The 15,949-nt window shown below is 44.0% G+C and overlaps 8 protein-coding genes and 1 non-coding gene across 9 annotated transcripts; 5 read left to right on the top strand and 4 right to left on the bottom strand.

The window, feature by feature from the left end:
• Positions 1-136: 136 nt before the first annotated feature.
• Positions 137-3,157, top strand: POL5 (DNA-directed DNA polymerase; the record flags this gene model as incomplete). The annotated part of the gene is made up of 1 exon (XM_002552673.1): positions 137-3,157. The coding sequence occupies one exon, from the start codon at positions 137-139 to the stop codon at positions 3,155-3,157; it is 3,021 nt and encodes a 1,006-aa protein (XP_002552719.1).
• A 309-nt stretch (positions 3,158-3,466) lies between these two features.
• Positions 3,467-5,023, top strand: PBI1 (Pbi1p; the record flags this gene model as incomplete). The annotated part of the gene is made up of 1 exon (XM_002552672.1): positions 3,467-5,023. One exon carries the CDS (start codon positions 3,467-3,469, stop codon positions 5,021-5,023), a length of 1,557 nt encoding a protein of 518 aa, XP_002552718.1.
• A 37-nt stretch (positions 5,024-5,060) lies between these two features.
• On the bottom strand, positions 5,061-6,257 carry HAT2 (Hat2p; the record flags this gene model as incomplete). The annotated part of the gene is made up of 1 exon (XM_002552671.1): positions 5,061-6,257. One exon carries the CDS (start codon positions 6,255-6,257, stop codon positions 5,061-5,063), a length of 1,197 nt encoding a protein of 398 aa, XP_002552717.1.
• Positions 6,258-6,759: 502 nt separating this feature from the next.
• Positions 6,760-8,688, bottom strand: KEL3 (Kel3p; the record flags this gene model as incomplete). The annotated part of the gene is made up of 1 exon (XM_002552670.1): positions 6,760-8,688. One exon carries the CDS (start codon positions 8,686-8,688, stop codon positions 6,760-6,762), a length of 1,929 nt encoding a protein of 642 aa, XP_002552716.1.
• A 128-nt stretch (positions 8,689-8,816) lies between these two features.
• PCM1 (phosphoacetylglucosamine mutase PCM1) lies at positions 8,817-10,451 on the bottom strand (the record flags this gene model as incomplete). Its single annotated transcript, XM_002552669.1, has 1 exon — positions 8,817-10,451. The coding sequence occupies one exon, from the start codon at positions 10,449-10,451 to the stop codon at positions 8,817-8,819; it is 1,635 nt and encodes a 544-aa protein (XP_002552715.1).
• Positions 10,452-10,548: 97 nt separating this feature from the next.
• On the top strand, positions 10,549-10,818 carry SOM1 (Som1p; the record flags this gene model as incomplete). Its single annotated transcript, XM_002552668.1, has 1 exon — positions 10,549-10,818. The coding sequence occupies one exon, from the start codon at positions 10,549-10,551 to the stop codon at positions 10,816-10,818; it is 270 nt and encodes an 89-aa protein (XP_002552714.1).
• Positions 10,819-11,578: 760 nt separating this feature from the next.
• FUM1 (fumarase FUM1) lies at positions 11,579-13,057 on the top strand (the record flags this gene model as incomplete). The annotated part of the gene is made up of 1 exon (XM_002552667.1): positions 11,579-13,057. One exon carries the CDS (start codon positions 11,579-11,581, stop codon positions 13,055-13,057), a length of 1,479 nt encoding a protein of 492 aa, XP_002552713.1.
• Positions 13,058-13,327: 270 nt separating this feature from the next.
• On the top strand, positions 13,328-14,854 carry KLTH0C11440g (KLTH0C11440p; the record flags this gene model as incomplete). Its single annotated transcript, XM_002552666.1, has 1 exon — positions 13,328-14,854. The coding sequence occupies one exon, from the start codon at positions 13,328-13,330 to the stop codon at positions 14,852-14,854; it is 1,527 nt and encodes a 508-aa protein (XP_002552712.1).
• A 330-nt stretch (positions 14,855-15,184) lies between these two features.
• KLTH0C11418r lies at positions 15,185-15,299 on the bottom strand. The gene is made up of 2 exons: positions 15,262-15,299; positions 15,185-15,228 (listed from the first exon to the last, which is right to left on the bottom strand). It is a non-coding gene; the product is annotated as a tRNA-Leu (tRNA).
• Positions 15,300-15,949: the final 650 nt, after the last annotated feature.

The following is a 15,949-nucleotide window of genomic DNA, read 5'->3' as shown; positions in this document are numbered from 1 at the left end:
TCGATACGAAAATAACGTTTTCTTCAGCACAGCAGAGGTAAGCTCATCTCGGTGAAGCTAGCGAATTCGTGTAACAGCTCCGCGCAACAAGCATTGTCGTGATAAAGACCACGATAGAGGCCTAGCATTTATAAAGATGGTCGCCGCTGAAGTAGACCGGGATCTGTTTTACAAGCTCGCGTCAGACTTGTCTGAGGAACGTCTCCAAGCGATAATTGGCTTGGTGACGCAGCTGTCAAAAGTTGAAAAGGAGTCTCGCGAGTGGGAGTACGTTCTGAACAGATTGATAAAGGGCCTTTCTTCCAGCAGAAATGGTGCACGTCTCGGTTACTGTCTGTGCCTCACAGAGGTTGTAGCGTCCGCGCTTGAAAAGAGCGTGCTTGCGCATGCAGACGAGTACCTGCGTTTGCTCCTCTCGACGTTGTCTCGGGAAAACATCAAAAACGGAAAAGAGGAAAGGGGGATTTTATTTGGGAAGCTTTTTGGCTTGCAAGTTTTGCTCAACGAGCCCCTCTTTTCACAGGTTTTCAAGGCAGAGGATGAAATTAACCTCGAGTTCATGCTCACCTACGTAGGTACGCTGATTGATGTTGCACTAGCCAAAACTTGGATCCGAGAATCCTCGATGTTCACGCTTTACCAAGCCATCGAGAAGCTTTCGCCTGTTATGGGTTCCCAGAAGCCGCTCAAAGCCTTATTAACACTTTTGGACTCCAGAGGCCTTACGCAGACAAGCGAGGGCCTCGCTGTTTACCTATATCTTTTCCACAAGTCCTTCATTACAACGGGCGCACTACGCAAGAAAGGATTGCTAGAAGATCTAAAGTTAAACTCACCTTGGAAGAACAATGATCCATTGTCGAAGGGCAATCTACCTGCTATCGCGAACGCGCTCAAAGAGATAAATTCAAGTGAGGACCTGTCGGTAAAACAGAAGGGCATTTGGATGCCGCGCCTTCACTTTGTTTGGGATATCATCTTAACAAGCTTCTTTGAAGGAGGTGAATATGAAGACAAAGCTAGCGAACCCGCGAAGAAAAAGAGAAAGAAAAGCTCCGAAGAAAGGCACCAGCAGATCAAGTTTCCTGAGTTTTGGAAGTCTGTTGTCGATGAATCCTTCTTCAACGAAAAATCATCCAGCGAGAGAAAATACCTAGGTTTCCTAGTGTTCGAGAAAGCTTTTAGTCTGGCTCCTGTCAGCTACACGCACACCTTACTTTCCAAAAACCTGACAAGGTGCCTAATCAACCAATGCGGGAGCTCTGAAAGGAATTTGCATAAGGTTTCTCAAAGAGTTTTGACCACCATTGTTGATGTGTGCAAAAACCAACCTGAAAAGACAGCTCCTTCCTTTGAAACTCTCGCTTTGAAAGAACATGGGTCAATAAGCTTCGACCAATTAACAAAGTCAAAAACCCTAAATCTTCTTTTGTCAGGCAAGTCGCTGACTGACCAGCAACTCACACTTTTGGGTGAAGTTCTAACAAATCATTTATTTACAAGTCTAAGAGATCATTCGCGGGTGAGGTTTCTATTGGACGCAATGCTGCACCTTGTTCGCGCGCATAAATCTGCCGCGGACAAAGTATGGTTAGCACCATTATTAGATTCCCTCGTTCAGCAAGGGTTTTTCGAACTTGATGAAAATGACAGACAGCCTGAAGTTGGCGATGAAACATTCACCGTCAGCAAACTTGCGGTTGAACGACTATATTCAATCCTTGCGGACCTTATATCCGCAGACTATAAGTCCGAAAAAGTATGTTGGCCACGCTTCACTGTCGAGATTCTAATGTCTAAGCTCAAAAAAAATAAGCTTCTTAATCCGATGGATGAAGAGCTGACTGAGATTTTAAACAGCTCGATTAAAACCTTCAAAACCATCTGTAGTGAGGCTGAAAAAGGTGGCAAGCAGATGCAGGCCCGTGGTTTTCAATTGATATTTTCTGTGAACATTTTACAAGCTTACTCAGGTGAAACCGATTCCATTCCAGTATTGCAGGATCTCAACAGCTTCCACCAAACGCTCGAAGAAAACAAGAGCGGCTCTTATGCAGGATTTATTGAAATTCTGCTTTCTCTTGCCGCGCAGAAAAAGGCACTTTTAAGGAAGGCCAGTTTACTTGTTTGGGAGCTATTTGTTGGCGAAGCATCTCAAGATGATATTGCGGTTTTATTAGAGATTTTGCCAGCGCGAGAGAATAAAGAGGGGTTTTCAAAGCTTTTTGAGGGCGATGATGAGGGCGGTTCCGATGAGGAAGAGATATCAGATGAGCTATTTGCAGAAGAGGGAGCTTCGGGGGATAACACTGAAGAGGAAGAGAGTGGCCCAGATTCTGATGACCAGGATGGTGAAGATACAGAACAGATTGATAAAGAGGCAACTAGCGCCCTAGTTAAAGCTCTGAACCTTCCAGAGTCTATCGTGAATGACAATGGTGAAGTCCATTTTGAGGACCTAGAAGACACTGAGGATGAAGAAATAAGCGACGAGGATCTGGATGATGAAAAAATGATGGAGCTTGATGGCCAGCTATCTGAGATTTTCAAGCGTAGGAAAGAGGCCCTATCAAAGATTCCAACAGGAAATAAGAGAAAACAAGAGGTCAAAGAGTCAAGAGAAAACGTCATTGCTTTTAAACACAGAGTTGTTGACATGCTGGAGATTTTTGTTCGTTGGGCTGAAAGTGAGCTGAAACAAGGAGGTCGGCCAGAAAAGTCGGTAACCAGCAAGATAATCAGTATTATCTTGCCGCTGATAAGTTGTGTTCGTACCACTTTGGATAAGCCCTTGGCTGAAAAAGTTACCAAGCTTCTCAAAAATAAAATATGCAAGTTGAAAATCACCACGGATACTTCACTTGATGGTCTTGAGGAGAATCTTTTCGAGAACAGTTTGAAGTCTGTGCATGAAGCTATGCTACTCAAGAAATGTGGACAGTTCCAGAACCTATATTTCTCTGCATGCTCCACTGCTTCAATGTTCCTCGCCAAGCTATTCGTGCATAGGTCCCCTCGCCCCGAAACATACTTTACGTTAACTGAAGTTTACCATAAAACCCTAAACGAGTGGTTTGTCGGCGGGAAGTTTTCTGCCAATTTGTTTATAGAATTCCTAAATTGGCTTTCAATAAAAAAGCAGCAGAATTCCGATTGATTGTTGCTTGAAATGCTGTACGAACTCAGCCCCGCTACTAGCTCTACAAGGTCCTCCCAGAGTTGGTGTGGCTATGCTGAAAATACAACTTGACTTTTGTGGGGATGTGCTTAAACGAAATATTTGCTAAACGACAACTTCATGCTAGTAGTAATGTCGTTAGCCAGTGGAGTAACTTAATAAGAAGAGAGAATTAAACGAACGGACAGCTTTCAGAAAAACAGTATAAGTCGCAAACACACTATCCTCATCCTTCCAACTCGCCAATAATACTAAAACCGAAACCAAATATTTAATCAATAGGATACAATGTCATCAGTTTTGAGAGTCTACAGAAATCTTACACCAACTGAGAAAACAATATTATGCGAAACGGCGACTGGCGTGAAGAACGGCGTCCTGTTTTCTGCAACATACTACAAGAACTTTCCAAATAAAGACTTGAGTGACAATGAAACTCTCCGTTCAGATATGAATCAAAGATTAAGTGACTCCATGATTTGGAAAGCATTATTAAAAGTCATTAAAGAGCACGCCGAGCTCCGTTGTGCAGTTTCAAGAAACTTGGAATTTGAACCTGTTGACAAAATAGATTTTGAAGATGTAGTGCGCAAGATTGAATTTGATTGTTACGCTGACGAGCAGGTAAATTGCTACAACGGCGTCCCGCCCTACCTACTCCGTCATATATTCGACAAATGTCATTTCACTTTGGGTCAAAAGCAGCCATTATGGCAGTTATTTGTAATCGACGGCACGATGGTTGTTTTTCATGGCCATGATGTATTGTTTGACACATTTGCTGCCGCGAACTTCCATAAACTGTTCCTACAAGCTCTTAATTCGTTGAGCGAAAGTTGTACCAGCCCAAGACCTGTTTTCAAGGGCGGGAAAATTTTGCCAACCCTGCCTAGAGCTCTTTTCCAAAAACAAGAACCTCAAGCTGCTTCTTCAATTACAGATGCGTTTTACTCTCAATCGCAGGCGATCCTGAGAAGCCTTTATAATTTGGCTATCAAGAAGCCGCTACGCTTCATTGAATCTGGAAGAATAGAGCACTCGACTGAGCAGCATTCTGGCACGCCTGAGCCTTTGAACTACCCCAATCATCTTTGTGGGACTGTTGTATTCGGGACTATAAGCACTCCAAGATTCAAGATACTAAAAGGTATTCTCAACGACCATAAGATTTCAATGAAAACCTTCATTATATCTGCCACATTGTTCTGCCTTCAGCCAGTACTGGACTCGTCAGAGGACAAAATTACCTTCTCTCTACCAATAAACCTTCGCGACTTAATACCATGGTCATCTCCTCTCGGAATTTATCATAGGAATGTTTTAATTGAATGCCCATTGGGAACAGCAGGTAGAAATAGCAACTGTTCAGCTGGTAGCTATGTATCAAATCCAGAGCTTCTAGAAGGAATGACACTAAGCGACGCTAACCAAACTAATGCAGACCAAGCAGACCCCGAATCTTTATTTGAAAGAACTGTTACGCATGTGTCTAATGAGTTGAAAAAGGCTCTCCAAGACCTAGAGACTGGAAAATTCAAGGACATGGACATGATGAAAATGGAACAGGAAGCCAAATTTTACGCAGCTGCTTCGGGATCAAAAATCATTGAAATCAACGACTTATCTGAAATAGATTTGAGCAACGTAAACCCCTCTCAATATGTCGTTGAAGACATTTGTGCTACGAAGAGCAGATGCAACAATACTTTTATGTCTATCTCGTACTCTTTTTCAAGTACTTGTGGGCTAAACTTGGGAATCCACTACTCAGAAGATTGTGAAATGAATTATTTTGTCGAGAGCTTTGAAGCATTTCTCGAAAATTATCCTAAGTTTGTGTGCTGAGCTGGATTCATCTTTTTACGTAGCTATGATTTATAGTTTACTCGAGGGAGCGGATATTGTAATCTCGAGGAATATAAGGGCTTGTGAGTTTTTTAGATGCTTTCCAAATTTGAACAACGTTTTCTTCTTCGACACTGGCCATTAACCATGGAATATTAGGGCTACAAGAAAAATCATTTACTGGGCTTTTATGGCCAGCATGCATCATCAACAGTTCAGGAACACCATCATCAGCGTCTTCTTGTTGTTGCTCAGCACCTATTTGAAAAAGGTCCCAGATTAACACCCTTCTGTCAGAGCTGCCTGAACATAATATACCGTCTTTGTGGGGTGCAAATTCTAAGCTTGTCACGGAATCGTGGTGACCTGACATGCTATGAATCGGAGCTTCAGGTTTCCTTAAGTCGTAAAGCTGGACCTGAGAATCAGTGCCTGCAGCCGCAAATAAATTGCTGGAGTGCTTGCTAAACGCCAGTGTATTGTAAGGCTCAGACTGAAGAATTTTCACCACCGGCTTGTCAATCCTTTTGTCATGGATAATTAGCGTGGAGTCATCAGACACAGAGCCAAACAAAAATGGTGACTTTTCGTGCCATTTGCATTCATTGACGATATTGTTATGACTAGTGTCAACTTTTACTGGCGTGTTCTTACCACTACAGACATCCCAGATAGCTATTGAGCCATCATCAGAGCAGGAAAGAAGTTCTCCCGGCGATATAACACTAAAATTAAGCCCATAGCCGTTTTCTTTGTGGAAAGAGAACTCAGCCGTTAGTGCCGAATCGCTGTCTTTAGATCTATCATAAAGAAACACTTTTCCGCTGCCACTGATTGTAGCAATCAAGTTGGGATTGAACGGAGCATACCGCGCCCTAGTAACCTCGTCGCGGTGTTCAAATTTTCTAACAATTTTAATTTTTGACTGTGGTTGATGTCCACTCTCCTTGGAATCATCTGTAGAGGGGGCAGAGCATTTCACATCTGAAACAACTTCATCTGGTAAGTGCACAGAGGCGATCTTTAGATAGTTTTGTTCTGTGCCAGAGGTGTGAGTGCCCAGGATCAGTTCCTGCTCGTTGGAGCGATCGTTGCTAGGCAGCCATTGGATAGTAAGCGATGGCCAAAGCAACTTGGTCTCGCTCACAAAGTCATACATGAGAGGTACATTAGACTTCCAAAGATCGTACTCTTCGTCGACTGATACCTCATTCTCAGGAATCGTCGCTTGCATCTTGCTTTCACTGACCGCTAAGGCATTTTTCGATTTAATGATGATATTGGATAAATATATAATAATTATACGAGAAATACCAAAGGTCCGCAATGATGACATTTAGGTTAATGGCAATGCGGTTAAATGATAAAGAGAGTCACTAGTAAGTATTATTTTAGCAAATGTCGCGCTATTCAGAGGCTCTATATAGTCAATTTTATAAACGCTGTCGCCATCTACCACCAATGATTTGAGATCGACCACGACCTGGTTAAGCGCAACTGAGCTGATTCTCTCTAATGCAAAAATGGAGAAGGGCTCCGCTCTTTAGTCTTTTCGGTGTGGGGCAAAGTTGCTGGCCTCCCCCTAAAAGTGCATGCAAGAAGGTTGTAATTCAGATGAACGACCTTCAAATCTTGCAAAGATAATCAGAGAACAACAGGTTGCCGATTTCTGTAACACTCAAACACTACGCAAGCCGGTGACTGGCAAGCGATATTAACTTTCAAGATTTAAGAGCTCATCTTCGTTTTGTTGAATGAGAGGAATCTCTTTCAATGATGTTTTCGACTCCACCCATCTCTTCAAGTTTATCTTCCTCAATCCTCACTTGCTCACGCCTCTCCCACCAACGGTCTTGAGAAAGATCAAATGACTGTTTTTTCAAGTGCTTCCCTTTGGCGGACCTGTTGTTTGAAATCGCCCATTGCAAAAACTCGGCGCCTGTACGAATGTAGAAAGCACGAAGGGTTTCAAACGCTTTGGGGTGAGGCAACCACGGTCTAGGGTCAGGAATTTCTGGCCCCGCCTCTTCTTCTTCTTCTTCTTCTTCTTGTTCTTCTTCTTCTTGTTTATCATCTTCCATCTCAGCTATTAGTTCTTCATCCAAAGTCTCTTCTTCATCGTCTTCATCATCATCATCCTCTTCTTCTTCTTCTTCTTCATCCTCTTCTAATCCTTGATCCTTTGCCTTTTCAATCTCCTCAAGGTCCTCCCAGAATACTCTAACACCATCAGTTCTATTCAAGTCAATGCTGTAGAAAGAATCAATTGAGAAATCTCTCTCGCCATATTCCCAAGATCCGCCAAATATAAACAAGGTGTCATCAACTACAGTGGTGGCAGCGTTGAAACGTGAGTGAGGAAGTTGAGCAACCACGGGATACTGTTTTTGTTGGTGCCCTAACAATTCTTCTTCATCAAGCCTGTGCAGCTCTTTTTCGATTTCGCTATCGCTTTCGTTTTCCTCGTTTTCCTCATCAGCCAAATTGGCCTTCTGAAGAATGTCATTTAGTATTCCAACTAATTCATCATCTTTACTCTTGGCACTTTTTGAAGCAGCGACTATTTTCTTCTTCTGAGGTCTCATTTTAATGGAGTACCATCTGTTCGCTTCAACTTGGTATGAGAGCAAGTCATTGAAAAACTCGGAGCTCAATCCTTCTTCGGTTTCTTCGTAGTCATATACACCTCCAAACAAAATCCCTCTGCCTTTGTGGTGGGCCATGGAACAACCAACTCTAGGCGACGGCTGAAATCCTTGCTTTTTGCGTCTTTCCCATCTAATTCCTGTAATATCAGATTTCATTCTTAAGTACCAGCAATCAGTTAGGATTTTACCTTTTTGAAGACCCTTCTTAGCTTTTATTTTGCAGTAACCGCCCCAAACTATCGCACCTTCCTGCGTCGGAATTAAAGAATGTCCCGATCTAGCGTCCGGAACAGGATGGTTGGGTGGAAATTCAACTTGCTTCCACTTGTAAGTCGTAATGTCGAAAAGCCAGCAGTCGTTAAGGTAAGTAGTTGATGTTCCCAGGTCTCTGAACCCTCCATGCATCACAAAGAAGTTCTTCCAGACGGTCATGCGGTGACCTGAACGAGCGCTAGGTCCATTTTTTTGGTCAATCTTTGTCCATTCTTTGCTTGAACAGTCCAGTAACCAGGAATCTGAATAGTGGTAAAACGTGTTTTGTTTGGGAGACGAAAACTCACCGCCATGAATTAATACTACGCCGCTTGGGTGCCCCGCAGCTGCGGCCGATGATCGCGGCATTGGTGCGTTCCTGGAAGTTATCTTCTTCCATTGATCGGTATCTAAGGAGTAGGTGAAAAGCTCATTGTAAAACGTTGTTGTAGATGAGGTTTGATTGGTGTATTCCCCACCAAAAATAAGCAGTTCGCGCTTTCCATGCGACGGATTTGGCACCATACACACATTACTTCTCGGGCTAGGCCTTTTCACGGGAGTTACGACCACTTCTTGAAAGAGCTCTTGCTCCTTTCTAAAGTTCTCGAGGATCTCGTCAATGTCTAAGTCATCGTCGTCCTCAGAATTGAGCTTTTTGCTTCTCTTCTTGTCCTTGACCTCGGCCTTTTCGAGATTTTTTTTGTTCTTAAGCTCGGCACGAGCTTTCTTTGCTTCCTTATCCTTCTTGTTCTTTTTAGCCATTGAATACGTTGTATGAAATGTTCTTCAAGTCCTGGGGTGCTTTGATAGCAGCTGGCTTTATCTTCTAAACAACTCTACAATTTATATAGTGCTCCTCCGTTGAAGTTGTGGAAAAGCTCAAATTTTTTCTAGCCGTTGTGCTCGACAACTTGACTAACTCTCGAAGCCAAAGAATCGGCTTCCTCACGAGTGCTGGCTTCAGCGTAAACTCTTACAGCATCTTCAGTTCCGCTGGCTCTCACAAAGGATCTGGCTTGATGATATTCAGCAACGAGTGCGTTAATCTTAGGTTGTAGGCCAAGTGGGCTTAATAGTTGTCGCTCGGCGTTGGTAGTCTTGAAAACCGTCCTATCTGGCACAAGAACTTTGACTAACTTGTTGGGTAAGTCTGTGTACTCTTGGTTCCACTTTTGGGGTGTCCATTTTAGAATTGAAAGGACAGCTAGTACGCCCATCATGTCGGAGATGGCATCGCCAACAGTTTGGTTAATCAAGTTGGCAAACTTGGATAGAACCTCCAGACTTTGAAGACTGGAATCCGATTGATGTTTATTTGAGAGACCACTGTTGACAACTTCGTCAAATTTTTTGGAGAACACCACTGTGCCGTGACCGTTGGCTTCAAAATAGACGCCGATATCGTAATTAATAGCTTCATGATGCAAGTGTTTCACACCCGTTGGTGTGCAAGTAACTGGAATTCCTAGCACTCGTTCAATATAGTGAGTGGAACTGCCATTTGCGTAAGCGGTCTGCACGACGCCCAAAGAGAGACGTTCTTGAAGGTTCGCGCTCGACAAGATATCCTGGAAAAACTTGGCAAACAGTGTTGCCATTTTGTCGCCGTCAAGGAGCCTGAACTGGCCTTCGGAGTCGCAAAAGTAGAAAACAATTCTGTCTGCGTCGCCGTCAAATGAGCAGCATATGCGTTGGCAGTCGTTGTTCGCTTGGATCCCATAGGGAAGACGCTGGTTAGTTTTGACATAGTCAGCACCACATAGGTGGTTAAGCGACGCCGGCGTTTCCCAGTCATCATTCACTACCCTAAAAACACCATCAAAAAACTTGTGTGTAGAAAGCATTTCTTTCACGCGGGGGGCACCGATCCCATTGGCAGCGTCGATTTCCAATTTGTAAGGGAGGGATTGGATTCCACACAAGGCGGTGATATCGTCCCACGCAGATAAAAACTCTTTGTAGTAAAAGAACCTGTCGATAGCGGTGTCATTGGGTAGCTCATTTCTTTTGCTCGTTAAGAAATGTAACTGAGGTGTCGTTAGTAGACCGTAGTCTGTAATACGGATGTTGGGCAAAACTCGTGAGCCGTTTAAAAGAGCGTGGAGAAGGCGGGGACCTGACTCTCTTGAATCGCGAGCGACCGCTAAACTTCCAAGAGCATCTGTGTCAAGGCCCAGCTCGGACACGAGGTTCTGGAGATACGCTAAGAATGCGGTAAAACTCTGCGTGGCACTGTTGGCAAGATCAGTGGCGTAAGATTCCCAGCTTTGCTCAAGCATCTCGCCCTTAGGATCCACGATTTTAACACCGTTATCTTCTGGCGGGTTATGAGATGCAGTAATCATTACGCCCACGGTGCGGCCTTCTAAGTAGATGGATCGCAAACCGGCCAAGACACCAGTAGTAAACATAACGGTGTCTAAAACATCTGCTTTGTAGCGAAAACCGGCGGTTCCATATGCATAAGTGAATCCTGACTTGCAATGGGTTTCATAAAGTGTCTCAAGAGTTTTTGTATCTAGCATGGTAATGTCAGCTTTGTGGTAGTTACAAGAATGATTTTGTTTCACCAGACATAGCACTTCTGTATATTTCGCTTTGAGAACAAAAGAACCAGATATAATGGCACCACCTACACTAGTGTTTGGAAAAGAGGAATTAAAGGGCATATGGGAGAAGGCCGCTGAGCCCTGTTTTTTGAAGGCTCTAGTCCAAAATGAATGCGAGTTCAACGGACACGAGTACGTATGCACACCATTCAAGAGGCTTTTCAAGGAATGTGGAGCGGGCAAGAGAATAGTTAGGATAGAAGTCACGGATCAAGATACGAACCATCTGGCCTTTGACGCCACTGTCACGCGATTTTGGGAATCCAGCCGGAGATGTACGTGAGAGTCAAATCTCCTGGATTCTGAGAGAGGCCGAAGACTGCTGGCCGACTTGACTCTCAAAGGCAGCGGCTTTTCCTCGTGTGTCGAGTTATTTTTGAGAGCTGCCAAAGCGCGCATTCTGAACAGAAGCTAAGACGGCAAACTAGCTATCGCCAGAAAAGCGCAGTTTTCGATTGTGCTTTGGTGTCTTTCATGAGATTTCCGAGGTATTCATAGAGTGTCCGCGTTCAGGCGCTATCTACACCGCACTTGGCGTGCTTTCCTCCAGTCTGGGACTACTACAATCACTTTTGCCCGGTGGTAACACCGTTTGATTAAGGGTAAGCATGTTTATTCAGAAAATCCGGGGCCAAGTTTTTCCCAAGCCTTTCATGATCACTGAAAGGATTTTGAACTTCCCTGGTGCTTCGTCTTTATTTCAGTCAACGGACCCCACCTGTATATTTACAAAAAGTGCTGCGCTAGTTTACTTTCTCCATAAGAACACCGCGGAAATTTGGCGCAGCCAGCAAGATCTCTTCAAAGGTTTCTCATATTCAACATGGTTGCGCCTGTAGAGAGCTGACGTCGGAAACGTTCGCTCGAAAAATAAAATCGTACTCGGGGCCGAGCTTTCAATTTTCAAAAGCGTTAAATAGTATTATATAACGAGCACTAAGGAGTGAACGGAGATCAACTTTAAAGGATCGAATTAAACGCTGTAAACGCCCAGCTTTCCTAAGCCACAACTGCTCAGCGCTCTTGAGACAAAACTGGCTACAATGTTCAAACTAACCGCTGAGGTGGCCAACAAAAGCCTTTCGGGGAGTCCTAAAACCAGGCTGATTTCCACATCGTCTGCTATCAGCCAGAAATGCCGGGTTGAGACGGACGCTTTTGGCGAGATCAACGTGCCAGCTGATAAGTACTGGGGCGCGCAAACTCAACGCTCGTTGGAGAACTTTAAAATCGGTGGCGCCCGCGAGCGCATGCCCGAACCAGTTGTGAGAGCATTCGGTATTTTGAAGAAGTCTGCAGCAATTGTCAACGAATCTCTTGGAACGCTTGACCCGAAAATTTCTAAGCCCATCCAACAAGCTGCTGACGAGGTCATTAGTGGCAAGCTCGTGGACCACTTTCCACTGGTAGTCTTCCAGACTGGTTCTGGTACTCAAAGTAACATGAATGCCAATGAGGTCATCTCTAACAGGGCGATTGAGATAGTTGGCGGAAAGATGGGCACCAAGAGTATCCACCCAAACAATCACTGTAACCAGGCGCAGTCTTCCAACGACACGTTCCCCTCGGTCATGCATATCGCGGCTGTTACCGAGATTACACACTCACTACTTCCAGAATTAACCGCTTTGAGAGATTCCTTCGCTACCAAGTCAAAAGAGTTTGAATCCATTGTCAAGATCGGCAGAACTCATCTGCAGGATGCTACTCCTCTTACCTTGGGGCAGGAGTTTAGTGGATACGTGCAACAATTGACGAATGGTATTTCGCGCGTCGAACAATCGCTCATTCACCTCAAGTTTTTGGCCCAAGGTGGTACTGCCGTTGGCACTGGCCTAAACACCAAAGTTGGGTTCGGAGAAAAGATCGCTGAGCAGGTTAGCAAAGAAACAGGTATTGACTTCAAAACGGCACCCAACAAATTCGAGGCATTGGCTGCTCATGACGCTATTGTTGAGTGTTCTGGTGCCTTAAACACTTTGGCTTGCTCTCTCTTCAAGATTGCAAACGATATAAGGTACCTTGGTTCTGGTCCCCGCTGCGGTTACGGTGAACTTTCGCTGCCAGAAAATGAGCCAGGCTCCTCGATCATGCCCGGTAAAGTCAATCCAACCCAAAATGAGGCCATGACCCAAGTTTGTGTCCAAGTTATGGGCAACAACGCTGCAATCACTTTTGCTGGCGCCTCTGGCCAATTTGAACTGAATGTTTTCAAGCCCGTAATGATATCCAACCTCTTGAGCTCGGTCAGATTGCTGGGCGATGCGTGTTACTCGTTCAGAGTTCACTGCGTCGACGGTATTGAGGCTAACAGAGACAAGATCGCAAAATTACTTCACGAGTCTTTGATGTTGGTTACCGCTTTGAACCCCAAGATCGGCTACGATGCTGCCTCAAAGGTTGCTAAAAACGCTCATAAGAAAGGCATAACTCTGAAAGAGTCTGCCCTTGAACTGAAAGTGTTGACTAGTGCTGAATTTGACCAGTGGGTAGTTCCTGAAAACATGGTGGGCCCAAAATAAATAATTTATACTAAGAAGACGTTTTATAGCTTATGCCCACATTTTCATGCAACATGCCTCGGAGCTAAAGCCGGTGTGAGCTATTAATTCTTGTAAATATCTTTTCCACTTTAGTCAAGCTTTTACGGCCGACTCGTTTGCAACTATACGAGGCTTTCTTTTAAGCTCGAGAAATTAGGATCTGGGAAACGAGAAAAAAGACAAAGGGTTTAGGATGATGCATACCAGTATCTTCATAAGTACTATAACTCCAAACAGGGAAGCCCCGATATGGATTCGTTAAAAGAGCGGGGACATGCACGGCCATTAGGTCATTTGGAAAACTACTTCTCAATAACCCAGAGGCAAAAACTATATGCGAACTTCAGCATGTATTGCGAACTAAGCAAGCCCTGCTCTCCTAAGCAACTCGCATATGCCCTTAGATCTATTTGCCTGCAAAATCCAATTCTTGTTCATCAAGTTCTTCCCAAGCACTGGCCAAATCATCTTGAGTACTACGCGAGCGATGAGTTTTTGGCACAGCCTACGCTACAACATGAGGATATGCGCCTTCTTGACAACGTGCTGCTCTCAGACATTGTAATGAATGAACAGGAAGAATATGGTACAGTTGTTTCGGAGGCAATTGAAGAATTTTCACAAAATGGGGGCCAGTATTCCAAAAAAATCTTTGACATTATAGCTGACATCCGCATACCTTATGGAGACCCTCTCAAGCCAAATTGGAGGTTGCTCTGCTTCCCGGAAGGCGAAAGCAATTTATGGAGAAAGTTCATATACATCACTAATCATTGTTCCAGCGATGGCCGCTCTGCCGCGAACTTGATGCGCGATCTCTCCGAGCAACTCAATCATGTTCCAGAGACTCTACCTGATAGCGACATCATCTTCAATTATTCCTCAGACTATGAAGGTTTGCGTAAACTACCTGATCCTATTGAAAATCGGATTGACTACAAGCCGCCTATCTCATACTTGTTGCAATTACTATCAAGCTCTTATGTGAGAGACTACCTGGGCTACTATTCAAAAGGGCCGTTAGTCACTCGAATCGACGAAGTTGGTGAAAACAAGACTTATTATTCATACTTTTTGAATTTTAGCGCTGAGCAAATGAAGACAATTAAGCAGAAGCTGAAGTCGCGTCTTCCTGGCTGCACGATGACGCCTTTTCTTCAAGCCTGCTGGTTAACCTCGATGTATAAATCGGGTAGGGTGTTTTCAAAATCCATGAGAGAATGGTTTTTCGACGTGGTGATAACTATGAACACAGCTCAGATGCTGCCAGATGATCCTGAACTTAGATCAATGTATAAATATGGGAGCAATGTTGGTGGTACACGATACAATTACCTTATCTCATCCTTCAATGTTGGCGAGGACAAGGACGCTTTTTGGTCATTAGTCGATTACTACCAAGGTGTTTTTAACAGCGCCATGGAAAAAAAGCACTACCTTTTTCCGCTGGGGGCACTCATGTTAGACAGCTTGCGCGAAAAATCAAACATGGACAAGGTCATAATGGATGATTTACTCGGAAAGCCTCGCCAGGGCGTAATTCTAAGTAATGTCGGATACTTTCAGCAAAAAAAAGAAACTGATGGGTACTATGTCAGGGATCTCGTATTTGCTCAATCGTTAGGCAGCCTGAGACACACTTTTGTCTGCAATTCATGCACCACTGATGTTGGTGGTATGAATATTGTTGCGTGCGCGGCTCAAGGTTCTGTGGCAAGCGAACACGATTGGGCCGACGTTTGTGAGCTGTTTAAGGAGCAAACACTCGCTCTATGAGGCATATTTAAGAGGCGTGTCTGCAAATGGTTCAATGAGTTCATGCGCTTTTTGTGAGAAACTGGACGTGAATATATAGGACCTTAGATACACTAAATTGAACTGATAAATTTCCGATCAGAAGCCACAGATTTGCATTCAGCTATGCTAAAAATTGTTCGTGGCCTGGAAGTGTAATAATGATATTTCAAAGGTTGGGTCGTTGTTACAATCGCAGATGATAGCCCCCTTTATTTTTGAAAGCGATTGCACCTTGTATTCGGCTACACCTGCAACCCGCAAGCGGCAAATAGTTATTAAATATAGAAAATTGTGTGGCCAAAAAAATAATGGTTGCTAAGAGATTCGAACTCTTGCATCTTACGATACCTGAGTGCTCCACTGTTATCAGTGTCAAGATCACATATCTTGAATCAGGCGCCTTAGACCGCTCGGCCAAACAACCAGTTATAATTTGGATGCAGAAATATCATTATATGTACTGTACAACATATCACAGACAAGTTTGCAAATCGATAATGATCGCTTCATTGTCACTGTTGTAGCTGTATTTAGCGGATACGTTTACTAAAATAAAGTAGAAGCCGAATACGCAGTTCTAGGTGAAGTTTCGAATGAGCCTGTTAAAGGAAAAATATCAAACCAATTTATTAGAGGCCGTGCTGAGCTTGACTGATTTAGGCTGTCTTGGACTGGCTAATCAGTAGCGGAAAATTAGTGATAACAAGCAGGAAATGTAAAGCATTACAAAAAGAGCTAGCGGACAAGTATGTTACGAATAAGATGGATAGCGCTTTGTGTTAGCAACCGGTGCCTTTTAGCTTGAGCACGCAGGGAGGCGCGAGCATCGAGCGCTTCGGCGCCGAGGATTCAACTTCATGACTTACTCTTTAGAAATTCAATAGCTTATCACATAAGGGTGTTTTCATGCCCTTCGGTCTTCTTCTACTGATGGTTCTACACTGTAGAAATTGTTGCACCAGTTCATGGGTGTGCGTGACACCAACTGCGGGGACAGCTACAGCGCTCAGCACTGGAGCTAAGTTACAACAGGCCGCCCTTTTGCCTGCACCTCGTATTGATTGAGCAGCGCTT

Source organism: Lachancea thermotolerans (genome assembly GCF_000142805.1).
Source record: "Lachancea thermotolerans CBS 6340 chromosome C complete sequence".
NCBI lineage: Eukaryota > Fungi > Ascomycota > Saccharomycetes > Saccharomycetales > Saccharomycetaceae > Lachancea > Lachancea thermotolerans.
The sequence above is the reverse complement of the archived record's forward strand: the minus strand, read 5'-3'. Positions and strand labels throughout refer to the sequence as shown.